Source organism: Aspergillus pseudotamarii (assembly GCF_009193445.1).
Source record: "Aspergillus pseudotamarii strain CBS 117625 unplaced genomic scaffold BDV38scaffold_110, whole genome shotgun sequence".
NCBI lineage: Eukaryota > Fungi > Ascomycota > Eurotiomycetes > Eurotiales > Aspergillaceae > Aspergillus > Aspergillus pseudotamarii.
In genome coordinates, this window is record NW_022475124.1 from 19,417 (window position 1) to 36,566 (window position 17,150).

The window sequence follows — 17,150 nt, forward strand, 5'->3', positions numbered from 1 at the left end:
TTTTTTTCTTTTTTCTTTTGTTTGGGGGCTTGGTTTTCTGCAAAATTTCAGGTTAAATTACCACATGTTATTTCTCTCATTCCTTGATTTTCTTCTCCTCCCTACCTAATAAAGAGAACGGAGACTGAAGATCCTGACGCAATCCCCATACTGTGTAGTCACACTGTCACAGGTCTAATTCGCTACCGAGGAAATTCTGCCTAAATACCCGCTTTCCAAACTGTCCCTCGGGACATGCCTTGACAGGCGACTCCAGTCGCCCACTTGGGAACGTTGCAGACTATTGAATTCGGGGACTGGGGCTTTGGAGAACTCTTTGACAAAAATGGGGGGAGGGGAAGGGGGGCGTTATCCCATAGTCCGTACGGGGTTACTTGTTGACTTCCTTCTTGTGTGCTTGTAAGCATTTATAATCACGCGCACTTGGTTTAATTGCTTAATTTAAAGTGTGCTATTTTTGGAGGGTGTTTTCGGGAATTGTATGGTTCGGTATTTGGCTTGTTCTTTTTTGGGTTCTTTTTCTTCGTCTCTTCTTTTCTTGGAGATTATAGTTTGCTTTGATTTAATCTAATTTAACGTAATTTTATTAATGTGTTTGGATTTATTTTTAATTCTTACTGCCTTGGTTATTTCACAGATTTTCGAAGATGGTTATGTTTGTAGCCTGGATTTGTTGGGGTTTGGTTTTGGTTTGTTTTTGTGGCTGGTTAGGAGGACCAGGTTTACCCGATTTGGCGAATTGCTCTTCGAAGAGATCTTGTCATGACTTCACTTTGACTTGGATTTGGGAGGGTGCGATCTGGTAAATAACAAGCCAGAACTACCTATTCAGCTATACTATCACTACCGCCAGTATGTCTCTGCCATCGAATTGATATAATCGATCCCCTCCTTCCGCCACGTGTCCGGCTCCATATAGCTTGTGACATTCGCGTCGAACACCAGATCGACCGGCTGGCCCGCCCCATACGCCTGCCAGCGAACCTCGCCATCCTTGATGCCCGAGTTCGGGTCCAAGTCGTGGATGAACGACGCCCACATGCTCGCCATCAATGTGCTCAGCTGGCTGTACGACTCGGGCATCCCTTCGAACGGCTTCCCGTAATGATACCCAAGCCCCTCGATGTTGTTGAACACAAAGGCCACTTCCTCAAAGTGCGCGGCGCCAGACAGATACGGAACGTCTGCCCCTCGCATGTTGAATCGGTAGCAGTAAGCCGGGGTGGTAGTTTCTGTCCAGGCTTCGCATTGTCGTCGTCGATTCGCGTGCATCGAGTAGTCCCCTGCGTAGGCCGATGTACGGCGCCACTGGTAGCCCTGCGAGGGTACCCGCTGGTCACCGAGGAACTCTGGGATTCCCTGTGATGGGTCGTCCGGGTAGAGATCTAGGATCTGGTTTGCTGTAGATGACGGGAGTTTAAAGCCGGATGTTCCGTCTGGTGGTGTGGAGGCTATTTAGTACATACATACATGACCAAGAGAAAGAGGCTAGAAGTAATTCAGAATACTAACCGGTGAGGTATGCGTAAAACTGCTCCGTGGTATTAATCCCCGTGGGGCCAAAACTGGCCCCTTCGTCTGTATTGGTGCCTGCGAGGATGGGCACTTTGATGAACTCATGTTGGTCCAGCTGGACGCTTCCCCGGCCCCTTATAAAATCCTGGTCAGCGACAGGCGAGAAGGAGTACGCTGGGTTGCCGTTAGTGCCGTTGAAAACAGAGTTCAATTCCTCGAATGGAATCTCGCGGAGACATTGCAACGTATTGGCGGCAGAGGAACAACCGACTTTCGCCACAACTTCATCGTACATCGCCTGGTAGCCGGTGTCGTTCATTGGACCGGCTGTTATGGAACCTCCCGATTCCATAATCGCTCCGCGAAAGAGACCGTCATCTCTGCCACCGTATGCGATGAGATGAGCGCCAACAGACATTGCCCCTGCGGACTCTCCCCAGATTGTGACCTTCTCTGGATCGCCACCAAAGGCCCGGATGTTTTCTTTGATCCACTGTAGCGCCAATCTCTGGTCCCGAAGACCGAGGTTGGTGTTTCCGCTACTGGCGACTTCACTGGAGCTCAAGAAGCCCCACGCAGAGAGGCGATAATTCAAGGTCACGGCGATGAAAGGTTTGCCTGCATAGCTCAGTATATACTCGACGACTCGGCCAAAAGCAACTCACCAATCTCGTACGAGTTTGCCACAATAGCAGACATGTTATACCGCTCATCTGATCCCGAACCCATATAGAATCCACCACCGTGGATCCAAACACCCACGGGGAGATTGGAGCCCTCAGTCGCGGATGACCCTCGGACCACGTTCAAGGTAAGACAAGCTTCAGACATCGGATACCAGATTGAATCTGTCTATATTCCTTATTAGTTTGCCGATCTTGAGGTCGTGAGCAGACATATCGCGTTAAGACATCACTTACACCATACCCCACACAGATATTAGAGTACTCCTTGGCAACGTGCACTCCATCCCAGCTTTCATTCAACGACTGAGGTACCGTAAACCGCAGGTTGCCGATTGGCTGCTGCGCATATGGCATACCTAGAAAAAAGTCCTGCTGGTAGTGGTCGTTCCTTACCCCGACATATGTCCCATTGCGTACGTGGGCTGTTGGGCCTGGTATATTGCTCGGAGCAGCATTGCTAGCGACCCACAGTACCGAGAGACAGATAATTGTCTTGAGCATCTTGTACCGCCCTCAAATGAAAAAGAACCTACACGACTGTGCCAACTCGCACATCCTGCAACGCCCAACCCGCGCTCTTTATATGCAAGGTCATCAGTTGCGGGGTATACAGCCCCGTATGGGACTATCCCTATGCTCTCGGGACTTGAGTCGGGACTTGAGAGACAAGGATGAAAGAGTTGGGGCCCGAATTCATCATACAATGGCATGTTAGTAGGGTAGAGTTTTATGACGCAGTGGGATCCGGAGTTTCTGGGGTTAAGGAATTGCGGGGTTGAGTTTCGGCATCAATGAATGGCCAACCGGTTAAAGAGAATTTCCCCTTAGGGGGAAGATTGTCGGCCACCAACGAGGTTGTGGAGGGACAATTCGTGGGGCTTCCGGGGGTGGGATTGCTTATAGTGCTAAGTGGACGCGGTTGAACTTTGACTGATGAATGTCCCGAAGATTTGCCGGTGATGCCAGAGGTCTCCTCTTGTTGGATATGACTTGAAGGGCTATGGAGCTGATTGTCCGTCTTCCTTTTGCATTCTGCTAGGTAGCTGACTTGATTAATTGCGTGCTTGACTATGTAGGGTTCCGATCTTCCATGTCTGACATGGAAGATTGAACGGGAGGATATTATCCTAGTCCACAGTAGGATTCGCCTTAGATACGCTGTAAAGAAGAATGGCTGGTTGTAAGCTGTATGTGGGGGTTTGAACTAAGCTGACTGAACTGTTCTCAGGCTACACGTGGATGGCATCTCGTCAGGTTTAACACATAATCTTGATAGCTTTCCTGAGCGTCTTTCAGCCTTACTCAGACAGTTCGTATACTGTAAATGCGCAAGACATGAACTATCTATGTTTCTACGCCTAAGACAAGGTGACATATTTTAAATGAAACAGTCCGTCACATGGAGAACCCCTGACCAGTATTGCTTTGTCGTACAAGATTCAGTAGCAGGAACTGCCCATTCTACAAAGAGTTCAAAGCCAGAGGTTTCAAAGAGTATTATGTTCGACTCCGGTTATAGATCCTCGTTTTCTGGGCATGCGTGTGGCATACCCGGCTAGCTAGCCTACTTGGATCTACACGGGACCCTCATGTGGCTCCAACATGCATTGGCTGTGACAGCTGCCCCGGTGAAGCAGAGTCGTACTAATCTTAGCGTCGTGGCACTCCTGACGAGCTGGCTAAAGGTTTGCTTGAAAATCTGACTCTTCACATCAGGGTGGCAACCGGTCCCTTCGAGCAAGGCGATTTTCTCCACTACTCCACGCTTTTGAGTATAGTATAAGTGCAAGAAGGCATAGTATATGTGTCTTCAGTGATTAAACTCCTTTCATCGCACGGACAATTTGCCTGTGTATCGCGGTGGTCAAGCAACACGCATCCAGCCGAAGCACCCCAAAGCCATTACCCTGAGAATTGCAGATTCACTATGCGATTGTCGACTTTCCAAAGCCTCGAGAACCGAGATGGCAAGAGGATACGATCATCGTGTACTTACCCTCGCGTCATATATTCATTGTTTAGCCGTATCTGCAAAATGTGGTGGATATTGTTATCACCTGAGCCTCTTCCCATGACAACAACCTCTTCACCACCTCTATCATCTGAGGAAGAAGCCATCGTCGCTGTCGCCCACGGCTTCCTTGCAGCATTGAATGCGAAGTCGTCGGCCGATTTCGAGAAATACTGCATCAGAGCAGGAGGAATGTCACTTTGGCCACCGTCGCCTATGGTACCCCGTTTCTGTACAATTGGCGTCTTTGTGGAGCAGATCGCAAACGTACAGGACGAGATCGATGAGCAGATCTGGGATCCTGAGGTGAAAGTATACGAATCAGGTAATATGGCCGCAGTGTGGGCGCCGTTCAGATCAAAGATCAATGGCGTTGTGAACCATGTGGGCGTCGAACTTTTCGTGCTTCATAAACTCAACGGAGAATGGAAGGTAACTGGGTTAGCTGACTCATGTCGATGGCCGACTGAAGAGGAAAAATATTCGTTGCTATAAGCAATACACTTGTTGTCCAGTCTTGCCCGTGGTTATGCATTAGACTGTCAGATGAGGGTTGTAGGGAACCAAATGAAGGGTTAATGATAGGGCTAGATGCAACGTGGACACGATAAACAAAAAAAACTCTTAGCCATGAGGGAGGATATCGGGAGCAACAGTCCTATCTACTATCTGGATTAAAATACCATATCTATGGAGAGCCAAACTTTTCGCCATCTTACTTCTTGCCTCTAAGAAGCTCCCATCCAACACTCCCGTTCTTTCCTTCTTTTACAGACATCTCCTCAACTGCCTTCACAAGGTCGTAGCAAATTTCTTCGGAGACGACGCTATCATGCTTATACGCAGGATGTGAAGCAACATATTCACGGATCCACCGCGCCCCAGTCCAGAGGGTTCCGTTTGCCCGTTTCCGAATGAGATCGAGGTAGGTTGCCAGAAAGCAGCGCGTTTCAACGTCCACATTGACACTGTTCAAGTACGATTCAACAAGTGGGATCAATCCGGGGAATGACCCGTCAGCAGAACCGTTGATGATATCTGAGATAGTCATAAGCTCATATTCCGACTCCACTGGTTTGAGTGGAGGTGACGGGGGTGGCGTATTAACGGCGGATGACGTGGCAGACGACACTTCACTATTAGTAGAAGACTGTGGGTGCGGTCTGCGTGCGCGAGGAGAGAATGGGTCCTTGCGGAAGTAAAACTTTCGGTCCAAAACTGCATTTCGCGCATGGGCCGTTTCCATATTTTCGGTCGTCCGTTGGATGGGAATATAGAAATTCAAGTCGAAGCTCAGAATCGCACGGGTGACGAGCACGATAAATATGCTAAATGCCGCATTTTCGAAATCGGTCATTTGAATTTCCATTGAGCGGAACTCGACTCGCCAGCCAATGTCATCTTTTTCCGGCGGGGGTGGCTTGAAGCGCATGTGTTGCCAATTCGTCGATTGCAAGTTCTCGAAATGGTCTGCTTTGTTTAGGTCCAGTTCTTCCAGGTCTTCTGAGAAGATAACCAGTGGGTCGCGTATGAAGAGATGCGCAAAGTGTGTGGCCAAAAGTTCATCCATACCACCATCACACAAGCGCTTCTTGATATCTTCGTCCACGATCAGATCAGGATCCAAGTACTCCTTCCGCAGCCTAGGGTCCTGGGAAAGATAGGTCGAGTTTGAGGCGTATCTAGATTTGGGAATTCGCCACCGATCGTTTTTCAGGGGCTATTTAGTATGTTAGCTTTAGACCGGCAATCAATAGAGGGACAACTCACAGCTTCACCAAGTTCTTCACGAGTCCTGTCATCTACAGCGTTACCGATCTGGTTCCACCGAACGTCAGTGTCGACAAGGAAGCCCTTGTATATGGGGGTTGCAGCCGTAAGGGCAAGAAGGATGGGTCCCAGCGGGCTTAGTTGGTCGTATAGCTTTCTCCCCTCCGTCATATTCTTTGCCTGGAACGTAATCTGGAGACAGCAACTTCCCATACCAAATGCCATGGCGTCCATATAGACATGTCCTTCCTTAGCTGCTCCATTTCTGACATCCTCGTCTTCAGGCCAGTTGTGGAGGTCATAATTCACCGTTGGGTCATTGAAAGGTTCGGGGGTGTTTGTGTCTCTGAAGACCGGCACATTCAGCTCGACCTTTCGGCCCCGTCTCGATCTTATATTACCAGCAAGCGTTGGAAACCTAATATGGGGATTCGCGATCTCGTCAGGAACAAACTGAGATCGGAGTGCGGCTCCAGATGGTGGATAGTATGGTTGAATGTAGTCATCTTTCGTTCCCAAGCGAGGGAATGTGGTAAGAGTAATGGGATATTCATTTGGTGCCATGTGAGACTTGGCAACCTCTCGCCTAAGGGACCAGGTTAAGCTCGGATAGTGATTTTGGGCCGGAAAAAACCCACCTCCATTTCATGTTTGACTCTACCTTCAATAGATCCTTGAAGCCAATCCCCCATGGCCGCCCCGGAGTAGCCTCCAGCATGAAGCGGCCAAATTCCGGATGGAAATGGGGTGGGTCCTCCCCATCGCTAGGCGTCATCAGAAAGGTTCCTCGAAATTGATATAGAAGACCAGTTTGCCTTACTGCTCCTTGTTCTGTATACTGTTTGACCCTCCAGACTTCCAATTGGCTTCGTCCTCAGCCAGGGACTTGAGAATCTCGGCCTGAGCGAGAGATAACCGGGCCTTTTTTGCCTCGTCATCAACGGCAACGACGAGGTACTCGACCTAAGCATGAGTGGATTAGTCAGTTTTGAGCGCTATGGTTTTGTTGACATAGGAATCTCACCTCGTCACCCCAAAGAAGAGCGTCGCGCTCTTTCCCCTTCGCTCGGCGCCAATTGGCGAGCAATTGCTGATGCCCGTTAGGTGAACTTCAGTTCAGGAATCGCTAGAGAGCAGAAATAGAAGGCAGATATGTACCTCAATACCCCATTTCCGCACCTGATCCGCTCGCTTCTTCGCCTCTGGCCAATCGAGGGCGGTTCCTAGTGCTCTAGAAGGACATTTAATGTTAAGTCGGGGTTAAGCCGCACAATATGCTTGGTAAGAATCGCGACGTACAGCAAACCCATATTGTCATAACCACTTCCGAAAAACCAGTGTGTAAGGATTGAATTATAAGAGAGTTTTCCGTATTAAGACAGAATTCCGGATCACACGATCTGTAAGCCCCGCAGAGATGAGGGGAGGTTTTCGTGGCAGACGATGCGCCAGAGTCCACACGCTGGAGGCAACCGGCCGAATGAAATAATACAATGCCAGGAAGAGCTGACACCTCAGAGTACTATACGTACAGCATGAAAAACCGTAGAGACAGACGATGGAAGGAAAGGGAAAAAAGTCATAGTCGGATTGGTATTGTCGCCTTTATGCTGATTTTCCCGGCGGCGTCTCGGAGACGGTAATTGTTATCGGTGATTGGGTAAAGCAATGAACTTTTGCCAATAGTGGGGGGCATCTTTTGGTCCCTAAGCGGGGCATCGAGTGCCATTATCGCTGATAACGCCGTTAACGCTGCGGAATTCACGAGAAAATCAATGCATTGATTTCTAAGCAGCGTCCTCAACTGCATGGTCATGTGATTACATCGCGAATGAGTTCATGGATCATTCGCAACATTCTCTGTAAATATACAGGTGCAAGGCAAACTAATGTTCACAAACTTTTCAAGGCAACCGACGCTATAAAGTATATATTACAGCTGACCGATCGTCGAAGCAAGCCGTAACGCCATATATTTCGTGTTCCACAAATCACCAAGGAACCAAGCAATATACTTGACAATAGGTACTTTAGAAGCCTTATACTTCATCTGCCGTAAGCTACAAGTGCCGGATCTCGATATATCAAGGACACCAGTGTCGCATGGTGATCCTTGCTGAAATCACCATGCCAATAAATCATTCTTGTTCATACTCCACACCTTAGATGTCACTGCCATTTACGACTAGTAGCTGACAATCTTAGGAATATATCGACCTTAGTACGCCATGGGGACTGGAATGATTTAACCAGCATTGATTACTACCTAGGCAGTAATACGATCTCAAATTATGTAAGGCTGGACCAGCGGACAAATTCAATGATTCGCTTGCGCATTCCCGAAGCGATCTCATACATAGAAATCGTTCAGAGGGATGGAAGCACCTGGTCCGCATCACACCGAGAGGTGACCGTTTCACGAATTACAGGCAAGATGCTAGCCTCGTGAGTCCGAAATACAACAGGTTAGTATCGGCAAGCTTATTCTCAATCCGAACGCCAAAGTCGGTGCATGATCAATCAATCTCAGAACTTTATGTACATAACCAGCTGCTTCGTCCATATCAAATGCATAAGCCGATGTGTTTGGTATCAATTGCTTCGGGCACCGTTCTTAGCGGCTCGCAGCTCATCCATCTTGGCTACGCGCTTCTTGAATTCTTCATATTGGCACTTCTCGTAGCTGTGTCTCTCATCCTAGAATAAAAATTAGATATTAGTTATATCCGTCTAATATCAAACCATGGCTACGCAGGTTGCGGAGACGGAATACAATGACATACCTCGCACTTCCAAGGAAGGTAGTACTCCTGCTGCCGGCATCGGTTCAATGGGATGAGAAGGTGTCCACAAGAGTCGCGGTACTGAATAGGCAGGCGAGCATCGGACATCTCCTGGCGGGTGGCTAAAATGGAACGTCAATACTCGGCTCAGTCAATGGCAAGATATTGATCTTGCTCTTGAGCGCGGGGGCCAATGGCATTGAAATCGTACCGGGGGTATCCGCCAGTCCAACGGCACTCTTAACCGACTCGGCAACAGTCATTTTGGTATGAGAAAGCGGCGTAGAATGGGGTCCTTTTGAAGATAGGCGACGGAGCAGCGAGGTTTGCAGCTATCCCGAAGTGCTGTTCCTTCCGGATATGGTCATGTGATATCACGTGTATTCTATCCCGCAATGGGAATAGTGGACCCAATTCCACTTTACGCGGTTCTGCCGACCGGAGCGCGTCTTCTTGAGCAACCCACCGCGTTTTTGGGATGTCACTGTGCCTAGGACGAGCCACCAGTGGCTGATACGGTATCTTTGTAACTTCAATATACGTTGTGTGTGATGTTTCGCATTCAAGGCTTGTGTATTATACTTTACACCTGAGAGAAGGTGAATTTGGACCATTGAATTCCCTGTTAAAAGTGACCGCATCGCATCTTCCTTCAATTGTCCGGGAATCACCTAGATCGAGTCGGCTTTCGGAGAGACGCACATCATGGCGGGGGTGGATTTTTCACAAATTTACTCTGCTACGTATAGCAGCGTGAGTTTCCTCTTTCTTTCTGTGCCTTCACTCTTTCCGTCAATTCACCTTGAAAACCCCCGATCGCTTAAATGGTGTATCTAATATCTCTGATCAGGTTCCGGTCTACGAGTTCAAACTCGATAGCGACAGCGTTATGCGAAGGCGGGGTGATGATTGGATCAATGCTACACATATCCTCAAAGTAGCTGGGTTTGACAAGCCAGCGCGAACACGTATACTCGAACGTGAGGTGCAGAAAGGAGTCCACGAAAAAGTACAGGGTGGGTATGGTAAATATCAAGGTAGGGAAAGTCCACTGTGGTAAAACGCTCACAATGCTCAGTCGTGCTAAGGATCGAGATAGGGACATGGATTCCACTTCCTGAAGGCCGGATGCTCGCTGAGCGCAACAATATCATTGATAAGCTAAGACCAATTTTCGACTACGTGGCTGGGGATCGTAGTCCGCCACCTGCTCCAAAACATACATCTGCCGCGTCGAAACCGAGAGCTCAGAAAAATGCGGCCGCTAATCGGAGGGTTGTACAGGAGGAGGTTTTCAGTGCAGTTAAGCCGCATCGCAACATGGGGCCACCCAGCTTCACTCATGAGCAATATGAGATGAACCCTGGGTTCGATGAAGATGAATCAATTGAACAAGCAACCCTCGAATCTTCCTCCATGGTCGCAGATGAGGAGATGATGCATATCACCCAGAATGGCAACTTTTCGCGAAAGCGCAAACGTGGCATGAATGAGGTAACTGCGATGTCAATAAGCGAACAGGAACATATACTCTATGGCGACCAGCTCTTGGACTACTTCATGACAGTTGGAGATGCTCCAGAAGCAACGCGAATTCCTCCCCCGGAACCGCCAACCAACTTTCAGGTGGACCGTCCAATAGACGATTCAGGGAACACTGCTCTCCATTGGGCCTGTGCGATGGGTGATCTGGAGATAGTAAAAGATTTGCTGCGGAGGGGAGCAGATGTGAAGACACTCTCAGTACATGAAGAAACTCCGCTTGTGCGTGCTGTTCTATTTACGAACAACTATGAAAAGAGGACATTTCCGCCGCTCCTGGATTTACTCCTGGACACAGTGTCGTTCCGAGACTGGTTCGGTGCCACCATATTCCATCACATAGCAGAAACCACCCGAAGCAAAGGGAAGTGGAAGAGCTCTCGGTACTATTGTGAAGTGCTGCTTGACAAACTACGTGCTACTTGTACGCCAGATGAAATCGATGTTTTGTTATCCTTCCAAGACTCCAATGGAGACACGGCAGCTTTGGTTGCTGCTCGAAATGGTGCATTTCGCTTGGTTCATCTGCTCCTCACACACTGCTCGCGAGCTGGAGACTTGGTAAATAAGAAGGGCGAAACAGCTGCCAGGATCACTCAGCGAGCGAATCAGTCTGACCGACATATCCCGCCGCCGCCTTCCTCTATCACGATGGGTAATGACCACATCGATGGGGAAGTTGCTGGCCCGATTAACGCCGATCACCAATCCGTTGCGCCACCGCAAGAATCCTCCCCCTCCACATCTGCACTCCTTACTAAGATTGGAGTAATCATGGCTGAAGCGAACAAGAAACTCGCAGTTGGGTACGGGAGCTCAAAGGCCAATCAACCGGATCCAGACGACGTTGCCAATCCAGAGGCTCTATACGAACAGCTAGAGTTGGATCGGCAAAAGATTCAACAACAAACAGCCGACTTGGCGGCGAAGGAGGCCAAAGAAGAACATGTCAATGCGCAGTTCGAACGTTACGAACAGCTGAGGAGTCGCTACGAATCGCTACTGGAACAGATTCAACAAGCCCGCTTACGGGAGCGGATCGCATCATCAATATTACCCACTAACGAGGACCCGAACCCGCCCTCGACTAACCAGAACCAGTTGCTTACCGTCTATCAGCTAGCCCGACGACTGTGTTCGGCGCAAAAAGCACGGCGTGCCGCCGTCAAAGATCTCGCTCAACAAACGGCAGATGCGGGTGTTAGCACCAAGTTTGACGTTCATCGGAAGCTCGTGTCACTCGCTACAGGCCTGAAAGAAGAGGAACTAGACCCTATGGCTGCTGAACTGGTAGAGACCTTGGAGTTTGACCGAATGAACGGAAAAGGTGCAGGGGGCGAGTCCCCCGAGCCAGAGCCCCAGGGGTCAGCGACTTTTCCTCTCCCTGGACCTCCTGTGTCTGTTGATGCTTAGAACGTACGGAATGATTCCTGGTTCTCAGCATTCATCCCGATTTTGTTGTGAGCGTATCGATTTCTGCTTTGCTAGATCTACCAAGGGCTGGATATGATGTTTCACGCAATTTTTAATCCCGCAGAGAATTACGTTTCTCCAAGGTCTCTGCGATGTGTTATTTTTGACCTAGATGGACATGCTGTTCCTTACGATTTCGTTTTCTTTTTCCTTTTTTTTTTCTTTGGTCATAATTAGCTTCTGGTAGGGACTGAGAAATTATGTTCTGCCAGCAGATACCCAATTGTTATTTTCTTTGGAGACATCCGATGTGTTTCTTGAGTTTGTCGGCACTATCAGTGTGTACTTACTGTTCTGACATGGCACGGTAACAGGCCAAGAACAAGACAGGAAGAATCTAGCTGATGGTAGGGCAGGTGGGATTACCGTATGGATAGATGATGTACAAACAGACATAGATAAAATTCAATGTCATGGTATCATTATGTACAAACGATAGTGGAGTAGAATGGAACATGCATTGAACTCGCATAACCCCACTTCTAGGATTGTCTGGTGACTGGAACCAAATCAACCATCAATAGCTGGGTATCCAAATCCGTAGGTCAAAGACATGCTGATGAGCATGGCATTTCTTCCATGCAGACCTAGGTGCATGAGCACAGATACTCCCGTGCTACCTCCATCCTACTACTAGTAGTATTCTCCCAAACCAATTGGTTCGATCTGAAAATTGGTCCATAGCGCAATACGGAACCGAACTGGTGGTAGGAGGGGGAAACACCAGGCCAGTCAGGGGAAGGAGAAGAGGGGAATCAGTCTACGATGGTAGCGGTTGGCTGGCGGCGAAGAGAGGCCACGTTGGATGGCACTAAGCCGGATGATCCCAAGGATAAGTGGGTAAGAAGCTCGGGGACGAACCAATGGGGATTGGGGCATGGGGTGCATATTGGCGTCACTGTCAGGCTGCAGAGGCAAGTCTGGGGGCGGATTGGCTGGCCATAGCGGCTGATGCGCTGTCTCTGTTCCATGATAGTGGATTGACGGGCAATGGGATTAATTAAACCAGGGACTGCACTAGTAGGGAACTTGGGTAGGTATGAGTCTATGAGAATCAGAGAATCTTTGATCTACCTCACTAACTACTACTAGTATCTATCGTTCCATACTTTTGCATTGTAATTTAATGCTGCCACGAAGTAAAAAAGGTTTAGGTTTTAACTCTACTACGGTATATCTCACATTCATAAAGACCCTGACCTCTAAATAAAGAAAGCATCCATGGGGCCAGATGGAGAACCTGAGGACTATCACAATTTCCCCCGATCTATTGGCTACTATTTCAGGCACCACCTCAGAACGGCTAACCCCAAATGAGATCACCCAACAATGGCTATCAAAAAATCACCCACTCGAAGAATCACCACTTCCCCGTGGCTAACCCCGTTCAGGACTAGTCGTTCTTCAAGCGAACCAGTCAGAATACAAGTGTCAGAAGTGGCCAACCAGTCAGTGTCTCAGCGCCTGCGATCATGATGCTGATTTTACAGGTCTTGTATTATTAGCACCTTAATTCTTCTGCGTCTTACAGTATTAGAAAGTATTAGTAGCAAAAACAATAGGAGGATTGTTTCCCTCTCTCTCTCTCTCGCTTCTTTTCTTCTTCCTTTCTCTTACTCACCCACTCTTTCATTTCCTCCCCCTCCTGTTCTCTCTCTGAATCGGCTTTCTTCCATCCTCTCCAGTCTCATCTTCACTTCTTCTCTTCCCCCTTTTTGTGTTGCTTCAACCAACCTAATTTCCCTTATCATCGTTGTCTTCTTTTCCACCTACAGTCCTTTTCATTTCGTTTCGGACTTCTTCGCTTGTCAATCCTGAAAATTTTTATATAATCCACAGAAAGTGAATTGGAAGTTGTTTGGGGCCCTTTGGCTTGACTATTGACGGCCAAAGCGGATACGAAGGAAAAAGCGCGAAGAAAAAAAAAAGAAAAAGAAAAAAGAAAACGACCCAACACGCGCCAACAGCCGAACGGACCAATTCATCAGTGCACTACCCTATCATCGCCGTCTCTCTTCCTTTCTCTCTTCTTTCCCTCTCCACGATTTACTGGATACTTTGGAGGATCAGGAAAAAAAGAAAAAGGCAAAAAAACGCCAGAGAAAATAGAAAAGAAAAAGAAAGCCTGAGAGCAAGAAAGAGAGAGAGAATAAATAAAATTTCATTCGACGATCCCTTACTTCGTCACTTGAGCGGCTCTGTTCTCATTTTCCGTTGTTTGTTCTCCTCAACGGTCAAATCTTCGAGTCTCTCCTCCTTTTCCACTTTTCGTGTTCAAGCATCCTTTCGGTCGGGAGCTGCAGAGCATCTCCCACCCATTTTTTTTATCATCGTCTTTAATTACAGAGACCTTCATTTCCCTTGTCTCTTCTCGACTTTCTTGCCTCGGTTCCTGACGTCCGGTCGCGTCTGTCGTCCATCACTTCCACCATCGAATCTCCTTTTGGCAGCTGCAACTCTGCCCTGACCTACAGGTCGATCGTTCCCTGTACACCTGGTTATTAATCATTCTTTGTCTTTTCTAGCTCTCTCTTTGCGACTCCATTCATTCTCATCGCATATTTCTCAGGTATGTCGATTTTCATGTTGATGGCCTCTACGACCTTGCTGACACCGGCCAAGTCTAGGATTCCCGACCGCAGTCTCAACGTTTTGCATAATAGACCCGATCTCTGGTGTCAGAACGATCCTCGAGTGTTTCATTCTTACCATCGCCTCATTGTAATAATTTAATATACAGGCTTTCCGTTTGGTCGACTACATAGTGCCTTCGGTTCACTACGGCTCTTTGATTCTTACCCGTTGCACATACTACCCTCGAGACTTTCTTCCTTTATACTAGTTACGAGTATGGACACTGGCGGTCTTGCTCAGATGACTTACAATCCGTCTTTCAATAACGGAAGCTCGCTTGGGGCCCCGAGTTCCGGTTTCGGGTCTCGGAGAAAGGGCCCTAATGTGAAGCGTTTGAGTGTGCCACCTCCACACATCTCCACCATCGATGAATCCCAGCCCTCGGCTCCCATTCCCACTCCGCGCACCAGCCGTTCGCATCTTTTGGCAGGTTTAAGGACGGCTCCAAAATCTGCCACCGTCCCCTCAGCTTCCGCCCGCCAACAGCACCTGGGCGTGGAGGGTGATCGATATGGGAATCTTTCAAACCGCACTTCTGATCGTGTTCCACAAACTGCCATGGGAACTGGCTTCCCTCGACACTCAATGGCCCTCAATCAGGGTCTGGACATGAACACCGGTCGCCCCGTGTACACTCTGCCGGAGCAGGTGCTCGCACCTCCGGCTATTGACATCGCCGGCGATATGCCAATCGACGAGAGTCTATACGCGGAATTGATGTCCACAAACCTTTTCCTGGCGGCCCAACAACAGCGCCTACAGCAACAACTGATTAGCGTCACCGCAGCGGCCCAGCAGTTCCAGGGCCTCAACCTGGGGGTGCCGATGAACCAGCAGCAGGAATACCCTTCTCTCGCCGTTCCGGGAATGGGCTTCTATCAGCAACAGCTCCAGCAAGGTGTGCAGCCTGTTGTACAGCCAGTGCCAGGCCAACCGGGGCTGTTCTCCGTCTACAACCCCCTCACTGGTCAACAAAATTACATTTACGACAATTCCTGCCAGCAAGATAGTTCTTCACCTTACCAGGAAGAGGAGACGCAACCTCCTGCCATGCAGGTGCCAGAATTCCGAGCTGAAGTTTCCCCTCCCCCGGAGACGAAACAATTATCGCAGCCGGCCTCTCCTCCAAGTGATAGTCCTTCTCCTCCCCAGGAAGCTGCTCCTTTGCCTCCTCCCTCCGTCAATGCATTCCGCAGAGGTCACAAGAAGAGCTCGTCGTTTAACCCTGCTAGATTCTCCATTGACACGGCCAAGGCAAACTCAAGCATAGCTCCTGCCGCTCCCAAAACCGCTGCCCTTTCTCAGACGCCGGCGACTGGAACTTTTGGGCCTGGCCAGAACCGTGCTGGAGAGCACCCGATCCGGCAACCCAGGGGTCCACCCTCTTTGGAAGAACTAGTTGCGAAGCCCACATCGAACCATGAAGGAAGCAAGAACTTCGCAACCCGTCAGCGCCGTCGCGCCGTTCACAACCTTGTGCGTGCAGGCCTTGAACGACGCGGAGATAGCCGCAGCTTCGGATGCCATAGTAGCGGTGGCACCAACACCCCGGCGAGTGAGAAGGAATTCACATTCTCCGACGGTGATGATGCTACCGTTCGCAGTGGCAGTCTCTCGAGCAAACCCAGTTTGGGAAGCCTTCGTGCCGCAGCCAATGGCGCCATTGGGTCTGAGAGGAAGGAGAGATCTTCTCGGGAACGGCGGTCGCAGGATAGCCCGTACACGACCACGCCGATCAGCGAGGACGGTGGCTTCTTTGGCGGAAAATTGGCGGATGTTCGTACGGATCCAGTTTCTTCGCCCGTGGGAACACCTTCGGTGGCTGCTGTCGTCGCTGGCCAGAAGACAGCAGTGCAGGGTCCAGAAAGGCGCAAGACCCCGATGCTTGTGCTCTCTAGCGCCGAAAAGCGCAAGACCCCGATCATGTAACGCGAACATCGTACATAATGTGACTGAGACGTAACGGATGTGCACACTTGGATGATTACTTTTTGCGCTTGTTTTCTTGTCTTTTTCTAAACGCCTCATTTTACTCTTTTGTTGTACTTGGACAGCGGGCCAGAGCTTCTCTCCTGTTCCAAATGGATACTCTCATGTGATAGTCGAAATTGTCTCTAATGTTGCTTTTCCTATGTGGTTGGACACACATAAGCGGCCTTCCGCAACATCAGCCTTGGATGATGAAGTTCTTCCTTTCTTATTACCTTCTTTCTTTCTGAGATTTCTTTACTCTCCAACCTCTGTTTACGTTCTTGTCCACTCCTTACAACTGCCGAATGCGCTGATGAAAACGGGAAAATCAATTCTACGTTATGTAGTGGGTTTCGTGACCTGGCTGCTCCTGTTGCTGCCACAGGGGGTTCTATTTTGGTCGGACTGAGTCGATCATCTTGCGCCCAGGGCGATTCCAAGTTTCATTCTTTCGGTGTACATCATCTGGCCATGTATGTACAAGCGTTAGTTTTATTAGTTCTCAATACTGAACGACATCAGTACAGCTTATGGAGAAACGGCCAGTCCAGCTCCCGTAGAAATCGTAGCATCTTGTGTGTTTTTTCTTTAAGTGACAATAATTGACAGGCCAGTATGTCATACACGTCAATGACATGCATGTAATCATATAATGGGAAAGGACCCGATCACCTTGATCTTGTAGAAACAGACACCATCCTTTAATGCTGCATGAGCCTGTATGACTTGCATGAGCAGCAAGGATTTTAAGCGGCGGCCCAGGCC

General features: G+C 49.0%; 6 protein-coding genes across 6 annotated transcripts; 4 read left to right on the plus strand and 2 right to left on the minus strand.

Annotated features, from left to right (window-relative positions):
• Positions 1-733: 733 nt before the first annotated feature.
• On the minus strand, positions 734-3,005 carry BDV38DRAFT_290305 (Alpha/Beta hydrolase protein). Its single transcript, XM_032061457.1, has 4 exons — positions 2,436-3,005; positions 2,181-2,367; positions 1,513-2,133; positions 734-1,436 (listed from the first exon to the last, which is right to left on the minus strand). Exons 1-4 carry the CDS (start codon positions 2,700-2,702, stop codon positions 844-846), a joined length of 1,668 nt encoding a protein of 555 aa, XP_031907497.1. The 5' UTR covers positions 2,703-3,005; the 3' UTR covers positions 734-843.
• Positions 3,006-3,944: 939 nt separating this feature from the next.
• On the plus strand, positions 3,945-5,156 carry BDV38DRAFT_20820 (uncharacterized protein). Its single transcript, XM_032052570.1, has one exon. The coding sequence runs from the start codon at positions 4,129-4,131 to the stop codon at positions 4,705-4,707; it is 579 nt and encodes a 192-aa protein (XP_031907498.1). The 5' UTR covers positions 3,945-4,128; the 3' UTR covers positions 4,708-5,156.
• Positions 4,928-9,649, minus strand: BDV38DRAFT_290307 (glutamate--cysteine ligase; the record flags this gene model as incomplete). The annotated part of the gene is made up of 7 exons (XM_032061458.1): positions 8,977-9,649; positions 7,141-7,205; positions 7,007-7,072; positions 6,803-6,945; positions 6,621-6,746; positions 5,983-6,568; positions 4,928-5,932 (listed from the first exon to the last, which is right to left on the minus strand). Exons 1-7 carry the CDS (start codon positions 9,026-9,028, stop codon positions 4,928-4,930), a joined length of 2,043 nt encoding a protein of 680 aa, XP_031907499.1. The 5' UTR covers positions 9,029-9,649.
• Positions 8,925-12,128, plus strand: BDV38DRAFT_20896 (putative APSES transcription factor). Its single transcript, XM_032052584.1, has 3 exons — positions 8,925-9,518; positions 9,616-9,802; positions 9,865-12,128. The coding sequence occupies exons 1-3, from the start codon at positions 9,471-9,473 to the stop codon at positions 11,718-11,720; spliced, it is 2,091 nt and encodes a 696-aa protein (XP_031907500.1). The 5' UTR covers positions 8,925-9,470; the 3' UTR covers positions 11,721-12,128.
• Positions 12,129-14,630: 2,502 nt separating this feature from the next.
• Positions 14,631-16,343, plus strand: BDV38DRAFT_288686 (uncharacterized protein; the record flags this gene model as incomplete). Its single annotated transcript, XM_032061082.1, has 1 exon — positions 14,631-16,343. One exon carries the CDS (start codon positions 14,631-14,633, stop codon positions 16,341-16,343), a length of 1,713 nt encoding a protein of 570 aa, XP_031907501.1.
• A 101-nt stretch (positions 16,344-16,444) lies between these two features.
• Positions 16,445-16,939, plus strand: BDV38DRAFT_20811 (uncharacterized protein). Its single transcript, XM_032052566.1, has one exon. It carries the CDS (start codon positions 16,546-16,548, stop codon positions 16,792-16,794), a length of 249 nt encoding a protein of 82 aa, XP_031907502.1. The 5' UTR covers positions 16,445-16,545; the 3' UTR covers positions 16,795-16,939.
• Positions 16,940-17,150: the final 211 nt, after the last annotated feature.